Genomic DNA, 17,500 nt, shown 5'->3' on the forward strand with positions numbered 1-17,500 from the left:
TTTTGATATGCTCTGGGATATACATGATACTATTGTGCCAAAGTTTAAGACAAGTGAGCTTTCGAAGATGCTGGAAGCTGACAATCTCCTCAATAGAGCGAAGGTTATTTTCTTTCAGGTCGAGCTCTTGCAGACTTGTCAGGCTGAAGATTGCATGTGGAATGCGTTCCAGATTGCAATGCACTAGCTCCAACTCTATCAGATTGGTCATCTTTTTCAGGTTGTTAAGCATTACTAGTTTAGTGCCGTCATTGTGTAAAAACAGCCGCTGAAGATGGCTGGCCACATCTACGATTGACTGCGGGATCTTAGTCAAATTGCTCTTAAGGTAGAGAATTTTCAGGCCTTTCAACTCACGCAGCGACTCAAGAACTATATTTTTTGAAGCATCAGGACTGAGTGACCCAGTGAGATACAGTTCTTCTAGGTTGCGTAGACCATACATCCAGTTGGGAAGTTCCCTGTTGTCATCAAACTTCACGCGAAGCACTTTCAAATTCTCCTTAAGGAAGGAAGTAGCAGTTGTATGTAGCTTCAAAGCACACTGGAAAAGCGAAAGCTCCTGGAGGTCTTCCAGTTGAGAAATTGAGGCTGGGATCGTGACATTGTTAATGATTTCAAGTTTTAATGACTGTAGCTCAGTCAACTCAAAGACAGTGTCTGGTAAACCAGGGAGCATGAACAGCTGAAGTTCGAGTCGGTTATTTGCATTTGTCTGAAGTCGCTGACGTAGTTTGTCTGCAGTCCACTCATGGTTGAGATTAAGTTGCTTCAGTTTGTTCTCACTGACCTCAGAGAGAAAAACAGCAAATCGTTTTGAATAGAGTGGGTCGTACTGATCAATCATGTGCAACATGAAAGCAAAGTCATTTTTGACATCTGGGATGTCACTGATTCCGGTTTCCTGACGCACATACTCAAAGGAATATTCTTTCAGTGAACGGTAAAACAGCCAGTAGGAGGTATAGAGGCTTGTTAATCCATAGACCGCAACCAGACACAGGTAACAGTAAGACAGCTTAGAAAACAGGTGAGCCATGGTGTGATTGCACAGAAACTCTTTATAACCCGTCATTTCCTGGACCTCAACTTCACAACGCACTCTGTTCCTCACTTTGTTCACCAGAGAGCTATTATAAGCAATGATCACAAGAAATTTGATCACCTTGAAAACAGTCTGACGAACATACATAAGGTAGAGGATATCTCCTTCTTCAACGTGTAGTCGGAACTTCTTCACCTTTTCAAAAAGAGCTTTAGCTTGTTCGCCTTCTTTTTTATCGAGGACACTGGCAGTTGGCTGTTCCACTACAAGCCTTTCTGGGATAGAATGGAGAGACGGCGCTTTCTGAAGAGTTCCTTCTTCAGGAGACACACCAGTACTGGACCTAGATGTACTGCTCTTTTTATGGTCCTTTTCTTCTGGGTTTTCTCCTGACACTTCGGACAAAGCGCGAGTGGTCCAGGGAGAGTCAAAACACTTGCTAAGCATTGAGATAAAATGCTCTATTTTGGAACTTGAGCCAGGGAATTTGAACCAGAAGTTGCTGCATACCATGAAAACTAGAGTGTGTATGAGAACCAAATAGGGGAAGTACTTGGCGTACCAATGGAGAGCTTTTTCATAACACATCTGATTGATAAAACTGTATTGTTGCAAATCCAGATAGGTTTTCCGGCCTGTCATTTCTTCTGGCACAGCTGATGTGTTGGGCTGCAAATGAAACAGTGACTTCATTCCCACTTCACTGATGTTCTGTGAAACAGATGACATTCTCAGTGGAAGGCATATGATTTTATCCTGCATGACCTGCAACGAAATGTAAGAAAACAGTAAGATCATCTCTTTCCCCCAACTATACATTCTGTTTAACCACTTTTTTTATTTTAAATATCAAGTTTTAGCTTGCTTTTTTCAGCAGCAGTAACAGGATTTTTATTAGTGTCATGTTTCAACTGTTTTCTTTCACCAGACTCACTGGGCGGTGACTGCTGGTGACTTGTTGGAGACAGAAAATTGCATGATAAGTAACCATAGAGGACTCATTACAGCTTAAACCATAACTCATTTGCTTGGTTCTGGAACCCTGATTGTTATAAATGATTAAATTCGGCTTGAACACTGCTGCTAACCACTTAAACATCCTCCCTCTCCTGAAAATAACATTTTACTTTCTTTGACATTGAATGTGCTACTACTAGTTTCCCCTTTAATTATAGATTCACTAGGATAAATACAATAACGTTTATCTCTCACCAAACAGAATATTTACTAAGAAATAACAATGTAACCATAGCAACATTACTTGGTATACGGTAATCCCTCGCTATTTCGCGGTTCGTTCATCGCGGATTCGCTGCTTTGCGGATTTTTTCTTTGGAGCATTTTTCAGGGGGAATTCGCAGATTTGCGGTATTTTTCACTGATTCGCGGTATTTTTCACTGATTCGCGGTATTTTTCTATGCGAAATATCAAGAAATTCTTGTTTTTTTCATCAATTTCATCATAAAATGCACTTTTTGCAATAAAACTAAAAAAAAAACAAGTAAAAAAAATTTTTTTCTTGAGTTTTACCCACAAAAAGAGAATGTGATCATACGATAATTCAATATAGAACTGTATGTCAGACAGGTCGGCTGGATTCGGGAGCTGAGCTTGTAGGGAGCGTGGTTTCACAGACGCGGAAGTGATAGCGTCGGTGAAACGCCGGCTGATCTAGGAACCCCCCGAGCGTTCGAGCGTCAACGAAGTGACACGGAAATGCCGGGCTTTCCAGAAGTAAGTAAGATAACTTACTATGAGCTGATAGTTCGTTGGATTGATCGCTAGGTTGGAAACTCTGATCATGAATCTGAAGAAACAATGACTGAGTGGTGAGCTGGAAAGGCGACTTCCGTTTATAGCCGCGGTTTGTGACGTAGGTGCGACGTGGAGGGAATCCCCGCGAGGGGCATGCTGGGAGTCCCTACTTCGCGGATTTTCACCTATCGCGGCCAGGTCTGGAACGCATCTACCGCGATAAACGAGGGATTACTGTATATGTTGTGTGTGTGTTTGTGTGTGGGTGAGCTGGTGTTGGTGTATGCGTGTGTGTGCTCTGTCTTCTCCATCCCCAGTGAGTCGTGGAGGATGGCTGCTTATACTGAGCCAGGATTCTCTGGAGGTTTCTTCCTGTTAAAAAGGAGTTTTCCTCTCCACTGCCGTTACATGCTTGCTTAGTATGAGGATTGCTGTAAAGACACTGACACCAGTCAAGGACTCAATGCAATTTGCTGAGTTCCTTATTTAGGAAACTTTTTACTGATTGGCTTAACGAACTGACCTGTATTGAAATGTTTACTGTGTGAAGTGCCTTGAGACGATTCTTGGTGTGAGTTGGCGCTATATAAATAAACTTGAATTGAATTAAATGAAAGCGTAATGAGTTTTTTTTACAGACTACTTGACACTAGTGTGTCTTCTCAAGTTGACTTCCCTCCGAGCACTGCTTTTCAGTCTTCCTACGTCATAAAGCCCTATAATACAGTTTCCATATATCTAAAAGTCTACTTAAACAAACTTGCACTCGCTGATGTCACATAAGTGACTCATAACTGATTCTTTGTTGAACTTCTTTAGCAGAAGTGATTAAACAGATGTAAGAAGCTCAAAGGCCAACCTTGTTTCATGTGGCAGTCTTCTAAACAAGTCTACACAGGAGAATTCATCATGTTATCCTGAGTTTCTCTCTGTGCTTCAGTATAGCAGGACTGAATGGAGCCTAAAGACTCTGCAGCAACACCATCCCTACACCTTGAGTTTCATAAGAGTCATAGCTCATTGGCTGCCAGTCAACTTCAGGGTTCATTTCAAGATCCTGGTTCTGGTCTATAGGGCCTTACATGGACGAGCACCATCTTACATTGGTGATCTTCTTAGTCCCTACACCCCCAGCAGGTCCCTGAGGTCCAGTGATCAAAGCCTACTGGTTGTGCAGCACCAGGCTAAAGGTCAAAGGTGACAGATCATTTGCTGCTGTGGCCCCCAGACTCTGGACCTCTCTCCCCCTGAGCCTGAGATCAGTGGACTCAGTGGTCTCCTTTAAAAAGCAGCTGAAGACTCACTTGTTCAAGCTGGCTTTTGTATGACCTTCTTCACCTCTCTCTCTTTATTCTGCTCTCCCCACCTATTCCACCTTCCTCAGGATCCACTGATTTCCCTCTTTCCTGTTCACTCTCTCTCTTTCTTTACATGTTTTTAAATCACAATTGCCTATTTTTTGCTTATTTTAAATATATTTTAAACATTTTCTAAATTTTTTTAAATATTTTTACATTTTTTGTTTTTGTGTAGCGCCTCGTGATTTTTATCTTGAGAGGCGCTATAGAAATATCTTATTATTATTGTTGTTGTTGTTTTATTTAGTGTGGTTCTTAAATGTGTGGGTTCTGCAATTTATATATATATATATATATATATATATATATATATATATATATATATATATATATATATAATGTGTCTGTAATTTATTTAAATTAATGTTTTAAAAAATATCATAGTACAACAACATTATTTAATTTTTGGATAGTATTGATATTAACAGATATAGGGATGAAATGCGTGAGAATGGTGTGTTTATTTTGATTATATGTATAATAGTTGATGATATCACAAGGACAGTTATTTTCAATGTTTGAAGAATTTGCTAGCAGCATTACTGTTTTCAGTCGTTTAAATGTGTTTCTGTAATAATTATTTTTGTAACTGTATTGATAGTATTAGTATATTCATCAATCATCATTTCATTCTTGTAATCCTCTTTTTAAAGGAATTGTGTCTCGATTAGGTTTTGAGATAATAAAGGGGATGGTCGGATCAAGAAGTCTTGTATTTTAGACGTTCTGTCAAGTATTTTTGCATTGATAACCACTAGTCACAATAGCAAAAGCTATTTAAAAAGCAAGCCACAAGCAAAAAGGATACAAAAATGCCTGCCTCATTTCAAGCACCACTTAGTCAATTTTACAATGCCTGTAATGCATCCTTTGCTCTTGCTGCTCGGCTGGAGAGACTAAAATATAAAAAGCTTTCCCTGACCACTTTAATAGAATTTAACTACAGTCACATCACATGGCAGATTTGTCTGTATCGAGGTTTTATAATCTCTAGTGTTCTAGCTAATGTCTCCCTGCATCGGATGCCATGATAAATGATAAATGACCCGCACTTGTATAGCGCCTCTCAGAGTAAGGACTCCAAAGCGCTTTACACTACAGTGTATCATTCATCCATTCACACACACATACACACACTGATGGGGATGAGCTACGATGTAGCCACAGCTGCCCTGGGGCGCACTGACAGAGGCGAGGCTGCCGAGCACTGGCGCCACCGGTCCCTCCGACCACCATCAGCAGGCAAGGTGGGTTAAGTGTCTTGCCCAAGGACACAACAGCAGAATTCTCTGTCCGGAGCCGGAATCGAACCTGCAACCTTCCGATTACTGGACAACCCGCTCAACCTGTTGAGCTACTGCTGCCCCAATAATTGCTGGAAAATCGTATGCTTAGTGTAGGCTTAAAATAATGTGGTCATTAATACAGAAACTTCTACCAAAGTAACAAACTGAACTAATAACTATTTCATCATAAAATGTTAGTTATTTCAGTCATGATAATGGCTTACAATTGAAATCTCCCTGGTGAGGTTTGTGAGCAGGTGTGGATATGTTCTTGGGCGCTTTAGTATGTTTTCACTCAGAAACAGGTGAGTTCTTCTTTCTCTGACCAATGCAACAATGTTTGCATTGGGATTATTGAAGAGGAGGTGCTAGAGCCCATCCAGAAACTGAGTCTTCAAACAGTGACCAAACAGCTAATGATGTTTTTAAATCTGAGTAAACGTTTTAAATAAACTCCGAACTACTAACACTGACAGGTAAAAATAGTATAGAGCAGGGTTCTGCGAAAAACTGCAGGCTGCATTTCATGTAGACTTTATTTTCACAGCTGCTACCTAAGGATTTTTACAAGCCAGTCAAACTCCACACATGGCAACAGTTGTCCATGGTGCCAGACTCTACAAGAGTGCAGTGGGCCTCTCAAAATCTGGTTAAAATGACCCAGAGACCACAGCCAAAGCTTTAGGCCTAGTCCACACGTAGCCGGTTTTTTTTTTAAAACGGATATCGGCCCCTCCAAAAACTTGCATCCACACCGCCTCTATTTAAAAAATAACTCTGTCCACACGTACCCGGATAAATACGTTGTTAAGGACATGCCATACCTTTAGGCGGCAGTACTTCCCCCGTTCTTAACCTCGTCCTTCGTCTGTGGTCTTCTGCAAGGAGCAGTAATTCCGCTTGCAAAAACAAACAAGCAGAAAGCGCTTGGACAATTGATAAAGCGAGCGCAGCTCTGAGGGCATCCATGCTGTCGGCTAGTGTAAACACAGGTCGCACACGTGATGTCAGCATTTTTTGTCGCGGAAAGTGACGTTGCGGACCTTAAAACTCCGGTTTTGTCCGTCCACACGCAGACACCCAAAACGGAGAAAACGCAGATCTTCACTTTGGCCGGAGTTTTTAAAAAGATCCGTTTTCGTGTGAAAAAACTCCGTTTTCGTGTGGATGACAGGCCAAAACGTAGAAAAATATCCACGTTTTGGCAGATCCCCGGCTACGTGTGGACAGGGCCGTAATTTTTCATCTGGCTAACAGACTCATTAGATAGCAATCTGATGTGGTTGAGTGGCATCTTTGGGAAGCAACTGCAATCCAGAGATCTATCCCAGTAGCCACAAGACCCAAAGGATCTACAGCTAACATCCCTCTCCAAACTCTCCAGGATACCTGCAGGTTTTCCATGTTACTTTCTTTATTGATTAGCATGTTATAACTAGGGATGCAACGATGCCGCTTTTTTCCAAACCGATACGATACCGATACTTGGATCTGAGTACTCGCCAATACCGATTACCAATACCGATACTTCTACCACACAAAAAAATGCAATGATTTGAAATACAGATTTTATTTTCTTCTCTGCTTTCAACAGGAAAATACTGAGGTAGATAAAACGTAAAATATATGAATGGAAATCATCACAAAACTAAAATATTAGGTGAAAAGAAATGACAAGTTACAGTGAAGCCATTTTCAAGCAACTGCATTGGTATCGGTTCCAGGTATCGGTTAACTTTTACCAAAGTTATAACTAGACAAACATATTCTAAACAAATGCTCCAACATGATCTGTTTAGTCAGTATCTCAACTTGGTTCACAGGTTGCTAAAATCCCACGTTATTTGAGCTAAATGATCATGTGAGATTTTACAATACAAAGAGTGTGTACTGTGTTATTTTCAAGATTTGACCAAGTAAATATAACACTCATTGGAGGTTATGTGGGTTTTATGACAATGATGTTGTGATGGATAAGAAAATGCTGATGATTTGCCAAAGCAGAGCGACTGAGATGCAAGAGGTAGAAACTGATTAAGATCGGTTTAGAAATGCCATTTGCACAACGTGCTAGTTCTCCCTGCAAAAGATTCAATTCAAAAATACTTTATTAATCCCAGAGGGAAATTGATTATATGATGATGTTTTCACAAAGCGCGGATGCAGTTTTCTATAACGCTGCAGGATCCTCTGAAGGTTTCATCCTGGTAAAAAGCAGCTTTCCTCTCCACTGTCGCTACATGCTTGCCTATTATGATGATTACAGTAAAGACGATGAAACCTGCTGGGTTCCTCACATAGGAAACTTTTTACTGATTGGCTTATGAACTGAACTGTATTGGAATGTTTACTGTGTGAAGTGCCTTGAGACGACTCTTGTCATGGTTTGGTGCTATATAAATAAAACTAAATTGAATTAAATTGAAATATATTAGTTAAAATGTATTAAACTAGGACAAAATTATGATTTAACAGTAAAACAAATGCAGTGTGCAACATTGCTCACCATTGAATTCACTATTACTCTACTTAAGATTAGGGCTGCTCGATTATGGCAAAAATAATAATCACGATTATGGTGACTGAAACTGAGATCTCGATTATTTAAGAAGATTTTTCAATTTATGTTGATTTTATTTGTTTTATTCTGTCATAAAATTGCTCAGGGCACAATTAGGACAAAAATAAACAAGATGATCACTAAAATAACTCCTGATTCCTAGTATAAAAAGACCGATATACTTATAGCTCATAGTCTATGACCCAAGGGCTGTAGACCTTGGTTTAACTCATTTAAGTCTAACCAGTACAGAACCAAATACCAATATCTTGCAAATACTGACAGCAAGAATTATACAGTGGCATTTATAACAAATAAACGCAAATAAATTGATGTTCACAAAATGTTGCATAACATTTATTGAGTCGTGTCAAGGTGCTGTAGGAGAGTGCACTAGCACCGTGTCCTCAGAGAGATTAGTTATTATTTATCAGCGTGAGGAACTTAGTTCTACCTTATTTATAAACTATTTATTTACAAGTCCATCAGTTAATGTAATAATTATCCCAACCACAGCTGCACCCCCCAACCCGGTCTCACAGCAATCAGGGGCAAGCTGCACGTGTGTTTAGCGCGCCGCACGCGCACGTTTAACTGTTTTTATCGGCTCAGGAGTCCGCAGGTGCGGTGTGTGTCACTCTGGTTAATCCAACAGGGAGCCGGCTCTGAGAGCCGTTTCTTTAGCGACCGACACATCACTACATCATTCCCTTTCCTAATGTCCTGAAGAACGGTCCGGAGCGCAGGCGGAGTGTTTAGCTAACCTGCAGGAAATGTTGACGACAGTTATCCAGAAAGTAGCTAAGGGTTACCAGAGATGTTTCTGAGGTGTTCGCTAGGTACTTTTAGGATTAAAAAGTCAAGAAGGGGGTCTGAGAAGCTGCTAGAAATAGCGTCAAAGTCGCCAAGTTGGCAACACTGTGGGAGGAGCGCTTCATTTGTAACTCAGGGCAGCGCAAGTGGGAGGAGCAAATAATCGACTTGTTTTGTTTTCATAATCGTTCAAAACTCCGATCGTAATCGTGATTAAAATTCGATTAATTGAGCAGCCCTACTTAAGATAGATGAAAATTGATTAAAGATCTTCGTTTGGTTCTCTGGAATAAAACATGGCTGGCAACAATTATTCATTCAAAGAACGACAAGGTTTTAATTCAAAGCAACAGGATCATTTTAATAAAGAACTACACTATCTCAGAATAAACCAAGTTTCTTTAGTTCTATGTGAGTGCGTTTATTTTTTTAAAGTGTATATTAATTCACTGTTATTACGGCTTACGTCTGTAACCTGTTTTTTTTTTGTGTGCAAATTAGGGCTGTCGCAATAATCGCAAGAACAATATATCGCGATATTAAGAAACCCACCGCGCTGCATGACGTGCCACCGCAATTACCGCACTTGATTAAATCTCGCGACAGCGCATGCTGAGAGGTAAAGTCCGCGCTGATCGAGGAGATAGTAGGGCACTTTTTTTTTATTTCTGTTAGATGTTGCAGCCAAATTTGCATTTCAAAGTTAAACCTCCTGAATGTTGTTTTTAAGTTCAGTCAGAGAATGCCGTTACTGCCCTTTGATCTGCATTCAATAAAGTGTTAAAAATGGCCATGTATTTTTTTCTAACTTTTTTAAAATGTGTAAGCACAATGTTTCAAAGGAAATATTGCCATGAGTTTAGTAATTAACAAACACATTTGCTAAGTACATAAATAAAAACGGGGTGCAATAATATCGCATATCGCAATATTGAGCTGCCCTGAGTCACCGCAGGGGGAATTCCTCAATCGCGACAGCCCTAGTGCAAATGGATGCATCAGATAGTAGGGACAAGTTTGTGTGAGTAAACAACAAATGTTTATCTGGAAAGCAAATAATGGAAAGCAGCTGCTTGACGGCCATGTTAAAGCAGGAAATGGGTGCGTTAAATCACCGGTAGAACACTTTTAAAGAGGGAGGTTTTGTACACTGTGTGCATGTAGCTTTTTAAAAGCCAAACACTCAGCCTAAGTCTTTGCTGCATCATTTAAAACTAGTGCAAGAGATAGAAGCCTATTCCTAACTATCGGAAGTTAAATGACATCATTGTTAGGAGTTAAGAGGGAGCATCGCAGCACATGAAACACTATACTGCATTACAATCTGTTTCTCTCTGTCTCTAAATGACTTGTCAGGCAGCATAATGACAAGCAATTACACAAAAACTGCATGTTGATCCAGCTCCGACCCATAAAGTAAACTCGGCTGCATTTAATTGTCCACTCAATTTGAGAACTCCAAGATCATATCCAAACAGAGAGGTTTAGGGAAAAACAATGACTGTTTCTGACATGGTAAATATTCTGTAAGTAGTTTCTCCGAAAATGTTGTGATGTTATTTCCAGAATTTACACAACGGACTCTAACGACAACCTCCCCCCACCCCCAAAAAAATGCTGCAGCTCCAAACAGAGAGAGAAGTCAAGGGACAGGCCTTGGGGGTTTGGAGTCTAAATGCTTACTAAACAGCGGAGGGTGGGGGAATGTTTCCACAGCTTTACTCCTGATTGGGTGAATGCTTTCATTGCTGCACTCAGACCAGGCTGTAAAAGCCAAGAATGAGTGTTTTTGAGCTTGTGCCAAAGCAGAAGGCAGAGCAGCCCCACGTTCCATCGAAAGCTTTCACTGGGGAGGTCATTTATTATAGTTGTGCCTCAGTATTAGAGAGAAGAGGATTTCATCGGAACCACGGCTGCTGTATTTGGAAACAACAAGGTAAAGTAAAGCTACCGACCTGCAGAGTGCATCCAAAGACCCCGATCATGAGCATAACCACAGACAGGTATTCAGAGAACACGTCCCACCACGGCTTCAGAACTCTGAACGCTGGCTGCTGTTCAGAGAACTGACGAAATTCCATCACAGGAATCATGATGCCTGTTAATAAAAACAAAGCAAATTATCAAATGGTGAACTTCCTAAATTCTCTGAAAATTTCTAATCATAACCAGTTGGACTTCAGATTTATTTGGGCCTTGAAAAGGTTTTTTCCAGCCTGTATGAAGTGTATTTCAGTGTAAACGTTATAAATAATTATCACGTTCCTGCTCGTGTGAATGTGTGTGAGTCGTTGGGTGACTGATTACTTGTAAAGTACCTTGGGGGGTTGTAGAACCCTAGAAGCCACTATATAAATACAGGCATTTACCATTTGCTGACTGACTCCATAGGATCTTTTCAATGAACTGAACTTATGGGCCATTCCCATATGTACCGGGTAGCCCCGGTCGGCCCCAGCCTGGCCCGGTTGATTCCACACATCCTTGCCTTAAGCCCATGTGGGCTGATTCTACCCACCAATCAGAGGCTTGCTCTAATGGAAGGTGTGAATTTGCTGTCAGCAGTGGGTGTGTTGGCCCTGGTCGGCCTGAAGCAGACCCCCTCTAGAAGAGGGCTGAGAATGAGCCTTGGTTGGCCCGGAAAAATACCAGGCCACCCAGATATGTAAACAACCTACGCTACCCGGCCCGGGCCGACCCGGTACAGATGGGAATGGCCCATTAGTATAAATACTGCCAGCACCATTGTCACTTTCTCACTAAACTGTTTGTGTGTGTGTGTGTGTGTGTGTGTGTGTGTGTGTGTGTGTGTGTGTGTGTGTGTGTGTGTGTGTGTGTGTGTGTGTGTGTGTGTGTGCACTTGCAGTCATTACGTTGGGGGGTCCGTTCGCAGGGAGCCCACCAACAATGTGGGGCCCGGTGTAGTTGTGGGGCCCAAAAACCAGGGCCCCACATGGGAAACCATTCTAGAAGAGCTTGGGAGCCTCTCTTGATATGCCTGGTACTTTTTTTCAAGGTGGCCCACAATGTAACAAAAACTGGAAATGTGTGTGTGAAGTGTGTGTGCTCATGCACGCCCCCTATGCCTGAAAGCAGGGTATTGCAAGTATACACACTACAGGAAGTGTGTATCATCGGGACCCCTCGAGGGTGGATTTTAAGAAATAGAGTGTGTTCAGAATGGATCGTGATTGGCTGTCTTTTAGAGGACATATGTCACTTCCTTAAGTTTCAGGAAGTGATATTTACATGATTCTAATTGAAAAAATGGTGTAAAGAATAATGCATAGAACTAAAATAGCATAACAGTGAACAAAAATGAAGTATAAAATAAAGGTATATTAAAAATAAAAAAATAAACAGAAGCTATTAAAAACACACAAGAACTGAAGTTTTAAGTATTAGCTTTAAAACTTTGTGTTGTGTATTTTCTAAAATTGTCTCAACCACAAAGTTTTAAGCACTAGCTATGAAATACAGCCCAAACCAGCAAACTATTTATTGGTAATCATAAATATTCATACTTCGTTTTTTTTTTTTCAAAACTTTATTGAACAAGGTGATAAGTATACAAACAAATTGCATACAAAATTGAACAAAGAAGATTTCATACTTCGGTTTTTGGTTCGTTACCTGTTTGAGGAATGACGTAGCCTACGTTGTGCCGTAAACTGCAGTGACGTAGGCCGTAAAATGCAGTCCTACAGTAAGGTGCATACGTAAAGTAGGCCTGCTTTGCAGCATTTAAAGTCCGTGTGGCCAGAGGAACACAGACAAACCATTGCGGTGAGTACATGAACGTAGTTTGAATATTGCAAATATAAGACGTGTCTTCAGGTTAATATTCGCGTTGATACATCCAAATGTATGTTCTGTATTTGCTTCGGAGCATTATTAGTCAACATAGACCCGTTTTTAGACGTCACTGAGTAGCTAACAGGCAGCTAGCTTAGCGCTAGCTAGTAGCTACTTTGTAACTTCACTCTTGCGGTTTCAAACCATCCTGTTAATTTTTGAAGCAGGTGCATACAAACAGCGCATTTATGGGAGGTTAAACCTTTAGCTAGCTGTTGATGAAGCTAGGTTAATAATTTAAATGTCTTTATTTCGGTTGTAACATGAAGTGGCATCACACCTGCTCCTCCAAACTTCTTGTTGTGAGTTTGGGAAGTTTGAAAACCTAACAAAATTTGTGTTTTATTAAAACTATGTATTAGATGTATGTAAAGTTAAATAAGGGCTTTAGTATTTTAGCATCTGGACCAAATTAAAACCATTGAAGTTGAAATACTACTACTTAGACCAGAAATACCAAAGACTTGGCCTGGAGGTCTGCTGTCAGAAAAATTAATTTGAAATTAGGTGATGCTGTTAATCTCATAGGGTGCCTAAGTCAGACCCATTTACTTCCATTTAATTATCAAAGAATGCTCACTAATTTCTTGTTTTATAATTTGCTTTCAGAGGCAAAATGTTCAAAAGGAAAGCAAGAATAAAACCTATCGATGAAGCCAAATGTTACATTCAATCTTCAAAGGACAAGCAAGGATTAAAGGAAAGATATATAGATGATTACAAAGGTAAGACATAACTCATTTTTGTTATGTTTATTACAAGTTGGATTTATTTGGTTTTGTAAATTTACACTGCTCACAAGAATTAAAGGTTGCTGCTGCTGTTTGGATCGCTGGCTGTAATACACATAACACACAAGCTTGCAATATAAAGAACAGCGCCTGTCCCCCTCCAGCTCGGGCTGTGTGACTGCACTGACCTGTCCTGTGGGACCCTCACCATGTAACTCTCATGTCCATGCTGTCTCTGGAGGAGCAGATAGGAGACAAGATCTCCTGTAACTTAAAATGAACCAAAGCTTCCTCCCAGCTTCTCTTTAGCTGAATTTAACATCAGTTTATCATCATGAAACAAAGGAATAAAGTGGAACAAGAACTTCTATCTTCTATTTCTCTCTCCTTTTAACTTCTCCGTGTCCCTAAATAAAAGAGACAGATGATTACGCTGCTCTGACCCCGCTCCCTCCCCAAGACTGGACCTTCCGACATCACAACACTCGGTCTGGCTGCTCCCACCTCCCCTTTAGCTTTGGATTAGTTTCAGGTTAGCTTGTAGCTAGTTCGACCGGGTGTCGTCAGTTGATCCCAACCTTACAGCCCCACCCTCAGCTCCACCTCTCTTCCCTTTTGTGGAATTGTCTGGGCTTGATGGAACCTGTGACACTGTCAAAATGGCGGTGGTGGCCACCTCCCATTTCCCCTCAAAAATGTGTTATTGGAGCCTATGGAAATGAATTGTCCAGTATATATGTCGATGATCTCGATGCTGCGCTGGTGCCGCCGTTATAATAACAAAACTACATTCCACTATAATTGATTATGGTACTCTTCTATGATGCAGAATTGTTTATGCCCGCATCTCATGCATTGATTATTTTCCTCAGCTCTATCTATCCTACATCTCCCGGTCGGGGGTGGAGGGTGCGCGCAGGGTTTGGGGGCCACAAAGAGAGGGCTCGCGGGCCGGACGTGGCCCGCGGGCCGCCATTTGCGGACCACTGCCTTAGGCTGATGCAGTAGGTCCTGGTTTTCTCCTAATGCACTACAATGCCCGGCCTCATGTGGCAAGAGTATGCAGGCAGTACCTGCAGGATGAAAGAATTGAAACAATTGAATGGCCTTCACGATCCCCTGACTTAAACCCAATAGAACATCTGTGGGATATTATGTTTCGATCCATTAGGCGGCGCCAGGTTGCTCCTCAGACTGTACAAGAGCTCAGGGATGCCCTCACACAGATCTTGGAGGAAATACCTAAAGACAGCATCCGTTGTCTCATTAGGAGCATGCCCCGATGTTGTCAAGCATGCTTACAAGCTCGTGGGGACCACACAAGATACTGAAAAGCAATTTGAGTTGGAGAAATTAAGTTTTTGAAATAATGGACTAGCCTGCCACATCTTCATTTCACTCAGATTTTAGGGTGTCTACACAGTTGAGCCCTCTGTAGGCTGATAACTTTTATTTCCATTAAGACTTGGCATCCTTTTGTTCCTAAGACATTGCCCTGTCATTTTTTGTATAGATATCCAACTTCATATTGAGATCTGATGTATTTAATGTGTTTCTTTAAAGTGTTCCTTTAATTTTTGTGAGCAGTGTACATACAAGAAATAATTATTTAGGCCACACATTCATAATGTTGCTTTGTTCTTTGCATCTAAGCAAGACTTAAACATTTATTCTGTTAAAAATATATTTAAAGTAAAAAACGTTCTCTTCTAACCAGTGTGTTTATTTAAAACACCCTTTTCAGGAAGAGGTGTATTTGCTATGGAGGACATTGAACAAGGTGCTTTTGTCCTTGAATACAGAGGTGAACTTCTCTCGTTTGATGAATGCATGTCCAAAAAGTACTCTGAAATAGAGAGTACTTTTCTATTTGAGTTTGAATGGCAGAATCATCACTGGTGGTGAGTATCTTCAAATTTATTTTAGACAGGATTCTTATAACGCCTAGCCAAAAAAACATCACCACCAAAAAAAAGTCACACACGCACTAATATTTTGTTGAGACATAATTTTCACACATGGATTGGCCACCACAGTCCCGCAGCGCTCCTCCATGAGAGAGCGGGGGTGGGGGGTTTGCACACGTTCCGCTGCTGTTTCTCACAAGTATCAGCTGATGGAGGGCTCTAGTTTCTTTGCTCCGTTCGTGTCTGGAGACACTGTAGGGTCGGGGAGGGGGGCGGGGCAAGACACTTAGCCTGGCAGGTGGCCAAGCAAAGCCTGGTGGCCCGCCAGGCTTCTAAAGCGCTGGGGGAGACCCTGACCTGATTAACTGAAAATCAACACACAATTTTCTGTTTAAAAAAAAAAAAACTTTTCTATGACCTCAGAAATTTACATTTTATTAATTTTTTTAACACTTTTTTCTTGCTAGTGTTGATGCGTCAAAAGAAGATGGATCTCTTGGAAGATTAGTTAATGACAACCACAGATCACCAAACTGCACCATGAAAAAAATTACAGTAAATGGTCAGCCCCATCTGTGCCTGTTTGCCATCAGAAAAATAGAGAAAGGCACTGAAATTGATTACAATTATGGTAATTCTAAATGGCCATGGCGTGAAAAGGTACGTTTATTAGATAAAGAATACAGGTGTACTTAAAGTGGTTAAAAAAAACTTAATGATTTTCCTTTTTCTTACATGGCTCTCAGCCTCCAGTTACCGAAGCTGAAAAAGCTGTGCTTTCCCGTGATTCCTCAACTGAGGATTGTGTCAGACCCAGAATCAGCAGACAGGTAAAAGTGAATTATGGAAAAAATTCACTAACAACTATAAACTTCCCAGGCACTGTTGTATGGATGTAATATTTTGTTTATTTTTACATGCTAGTTGCAGTGTCTGTTATGAAAGCACATTATATTACAGCTACAGTTCCACACATTGTCACTGTGCAACAGGTAATCTGGCATTTTAAGTTGTGATCCCAAATATCCACTTACATGTGGGTGTAATGGCTAAAAAATGGTCCTAAACAGGCTGGAACATGAGTAATTAGGGGTTTGGTTTTGGGGACAAACGGCACATGAATTGCCTTCTTGACTCTTGACTGTAATGTATGTCAAGAAGACTTATTTTTGTTTTTTATTTTCAGGTGAAGGACTCGAAGACTCGAGTTTCTGAAAAAGCTCAGTTGTTCCAAGACTCGTCTCCTAGCAGACTGGACGTTGGCCCACAGGTAATGGTGAGTTAGATCTTAGACTGTCACTTGTGCAAATGCGAGTGGATGTCTTCTTGATATCCATGAACTCAGTCTCTCTCTCTCACACACACACACACAGATCTCAAGATTGTGTCTTTGTGGGGCCCTGCCGTATAGATGTGCAAATGCGAGTGGATTTCTTATATCCATCAACTCAGTCTCACACACACACACAGATCTCAAGATTGTGTCTTTGTGGGGCCCTGCCATATGGATGTAATGTTTTGTTTATTTTTACATGCTAGTTGCAGTGTCTGTTCTTATGAAAGCAGATTATATTACAGCTACAGTTCCACACATTGTCACTGTGCAACAGGTAATCTGGCATTTTAAGTTGTGATCCCAAATATCCACTTAGATGTGGGTGTAATGGCTAAAAAATGGTCCTAAATAGGCTGGAACATGAGTAATTAGGGGTTTGATTTTGGGGACAAACGGCACATGAATTGCCTTCTTGACTCTTGACTGTAATGTATGTCAAGAAGTCTTATTTTTGTTTTTTATTTTCAGGTGAAGGACTCGAAGACTCGAGTTTCTGAAAAAGCTCAGTCGTTCCAAGACTCGTCTCCTAGCAGTCAGGACGTTGGCCCACAGGTAATGGTGAGTTAGATCTTAGACTGTCACTTGTGCAAATGCGAGTGGATCTCTTCTTGATATCCATGAACTCAGTCTCTCACACACATACACACACACACACAGATCTCAAGATTGTATCTTTGTGGGGCCCTGCCGTATGGATGTAATGTTTTGTTTATTTTTACATGCTAGTTGCAGTGTCTGTTCTTATGAAAGCAGATTATATTACAGCTACAGTTCCACACATTGTCACTGTGCAACAGGTAATCTGGCATTTTAAGTTGTGATCCCAAATATCCACTTAGATGTGGGTGTAATG

At 40.9% G+C, this 17,500-nt stretch overlaps 2 protein-coding genes across 2 annotated transcripts in view; one reads left to right on the forward strand and one right to left on the reverse strand.

The window, feature by feature from the left end:
- lrrc8c (leucine rich repeat containing 8 VRAC subunit C) overlaps window positions 1-17,500 on the reverse strand; it is a 60,924-nt gene that overhangs the window by 3,083 nt on the left and 40,341 nt on the right. The window contains exons 2-3 of the mRNA XM_070545864.1: window positions 10,774-10,916; window positions 1-1,810 (exon numbers count right to left, since the gene is read on the reverse strand). The exon at window positions 1-1,810 is cut by the window's left edge and continues 3,083 nt beyond it. Coding sequence (XP_070401965.1) covers window positions 1-1,810; window positions 10,774-10,911 — 1,948 coding nt within the window. The 5' untranslated portion in view covers window positions 10,912-10,916. The remainder of the gene's footprint in view (window positions 1,811-10,773; window positions 10,917-17,500) is intronic.
- LOC139063574 (histone-lysine N-methyltransferase set-1-like) overlaps window positions 11,640-17,500 on the forward strand; it is a 7,307-nt gene continuing 1,446 nt past the window's right edge. The window contains exons 1-6 of the mRNA XM_070545867.1: window positions 11,640-12,604; window positions 13,283-13,398; window positions 15,149-15,305; window positions 15,779-15,971; window positions 16,058-16,141; window positions 16,498-16,581. Coding sequence (XP_070401968.1) covers window positions 13,290-13,398; window positions 15,149-15,305; window positions 15,779-15,971; window positions 16,058-16,141; window positions 16,498-16,581 — 627 coding nt within the window. The 5' untranslated portion in view covers window positions 11,640-12,604; window positions 13,283-13,289. The remainder of the gene's footprint in view (window positions 12,605-13,282; window positions 13,399-15,148; window positions 15,306-15,778; window positions 15,972-16,057; window positions 16,142-16,497; window positions 16,582-17,500) is intronic.

Source organism: Nothobranchius furzeri, chromosome 16, assembly GCF_043380555.1.
Source record: "Nothobranchius furzeri strain GRZ-AD chromosome 16, NfurGRZ-RIMD1, whole genome shotgun sequence".
In the NCBI taxonomy this organism is placed as follows: Eukaryota; Metazoa; Chordata; class Actinopteri; order Cyprinodontiformes; family Nothobranchiidae; genus Nothobranchius; species Nothobranchius furzeri.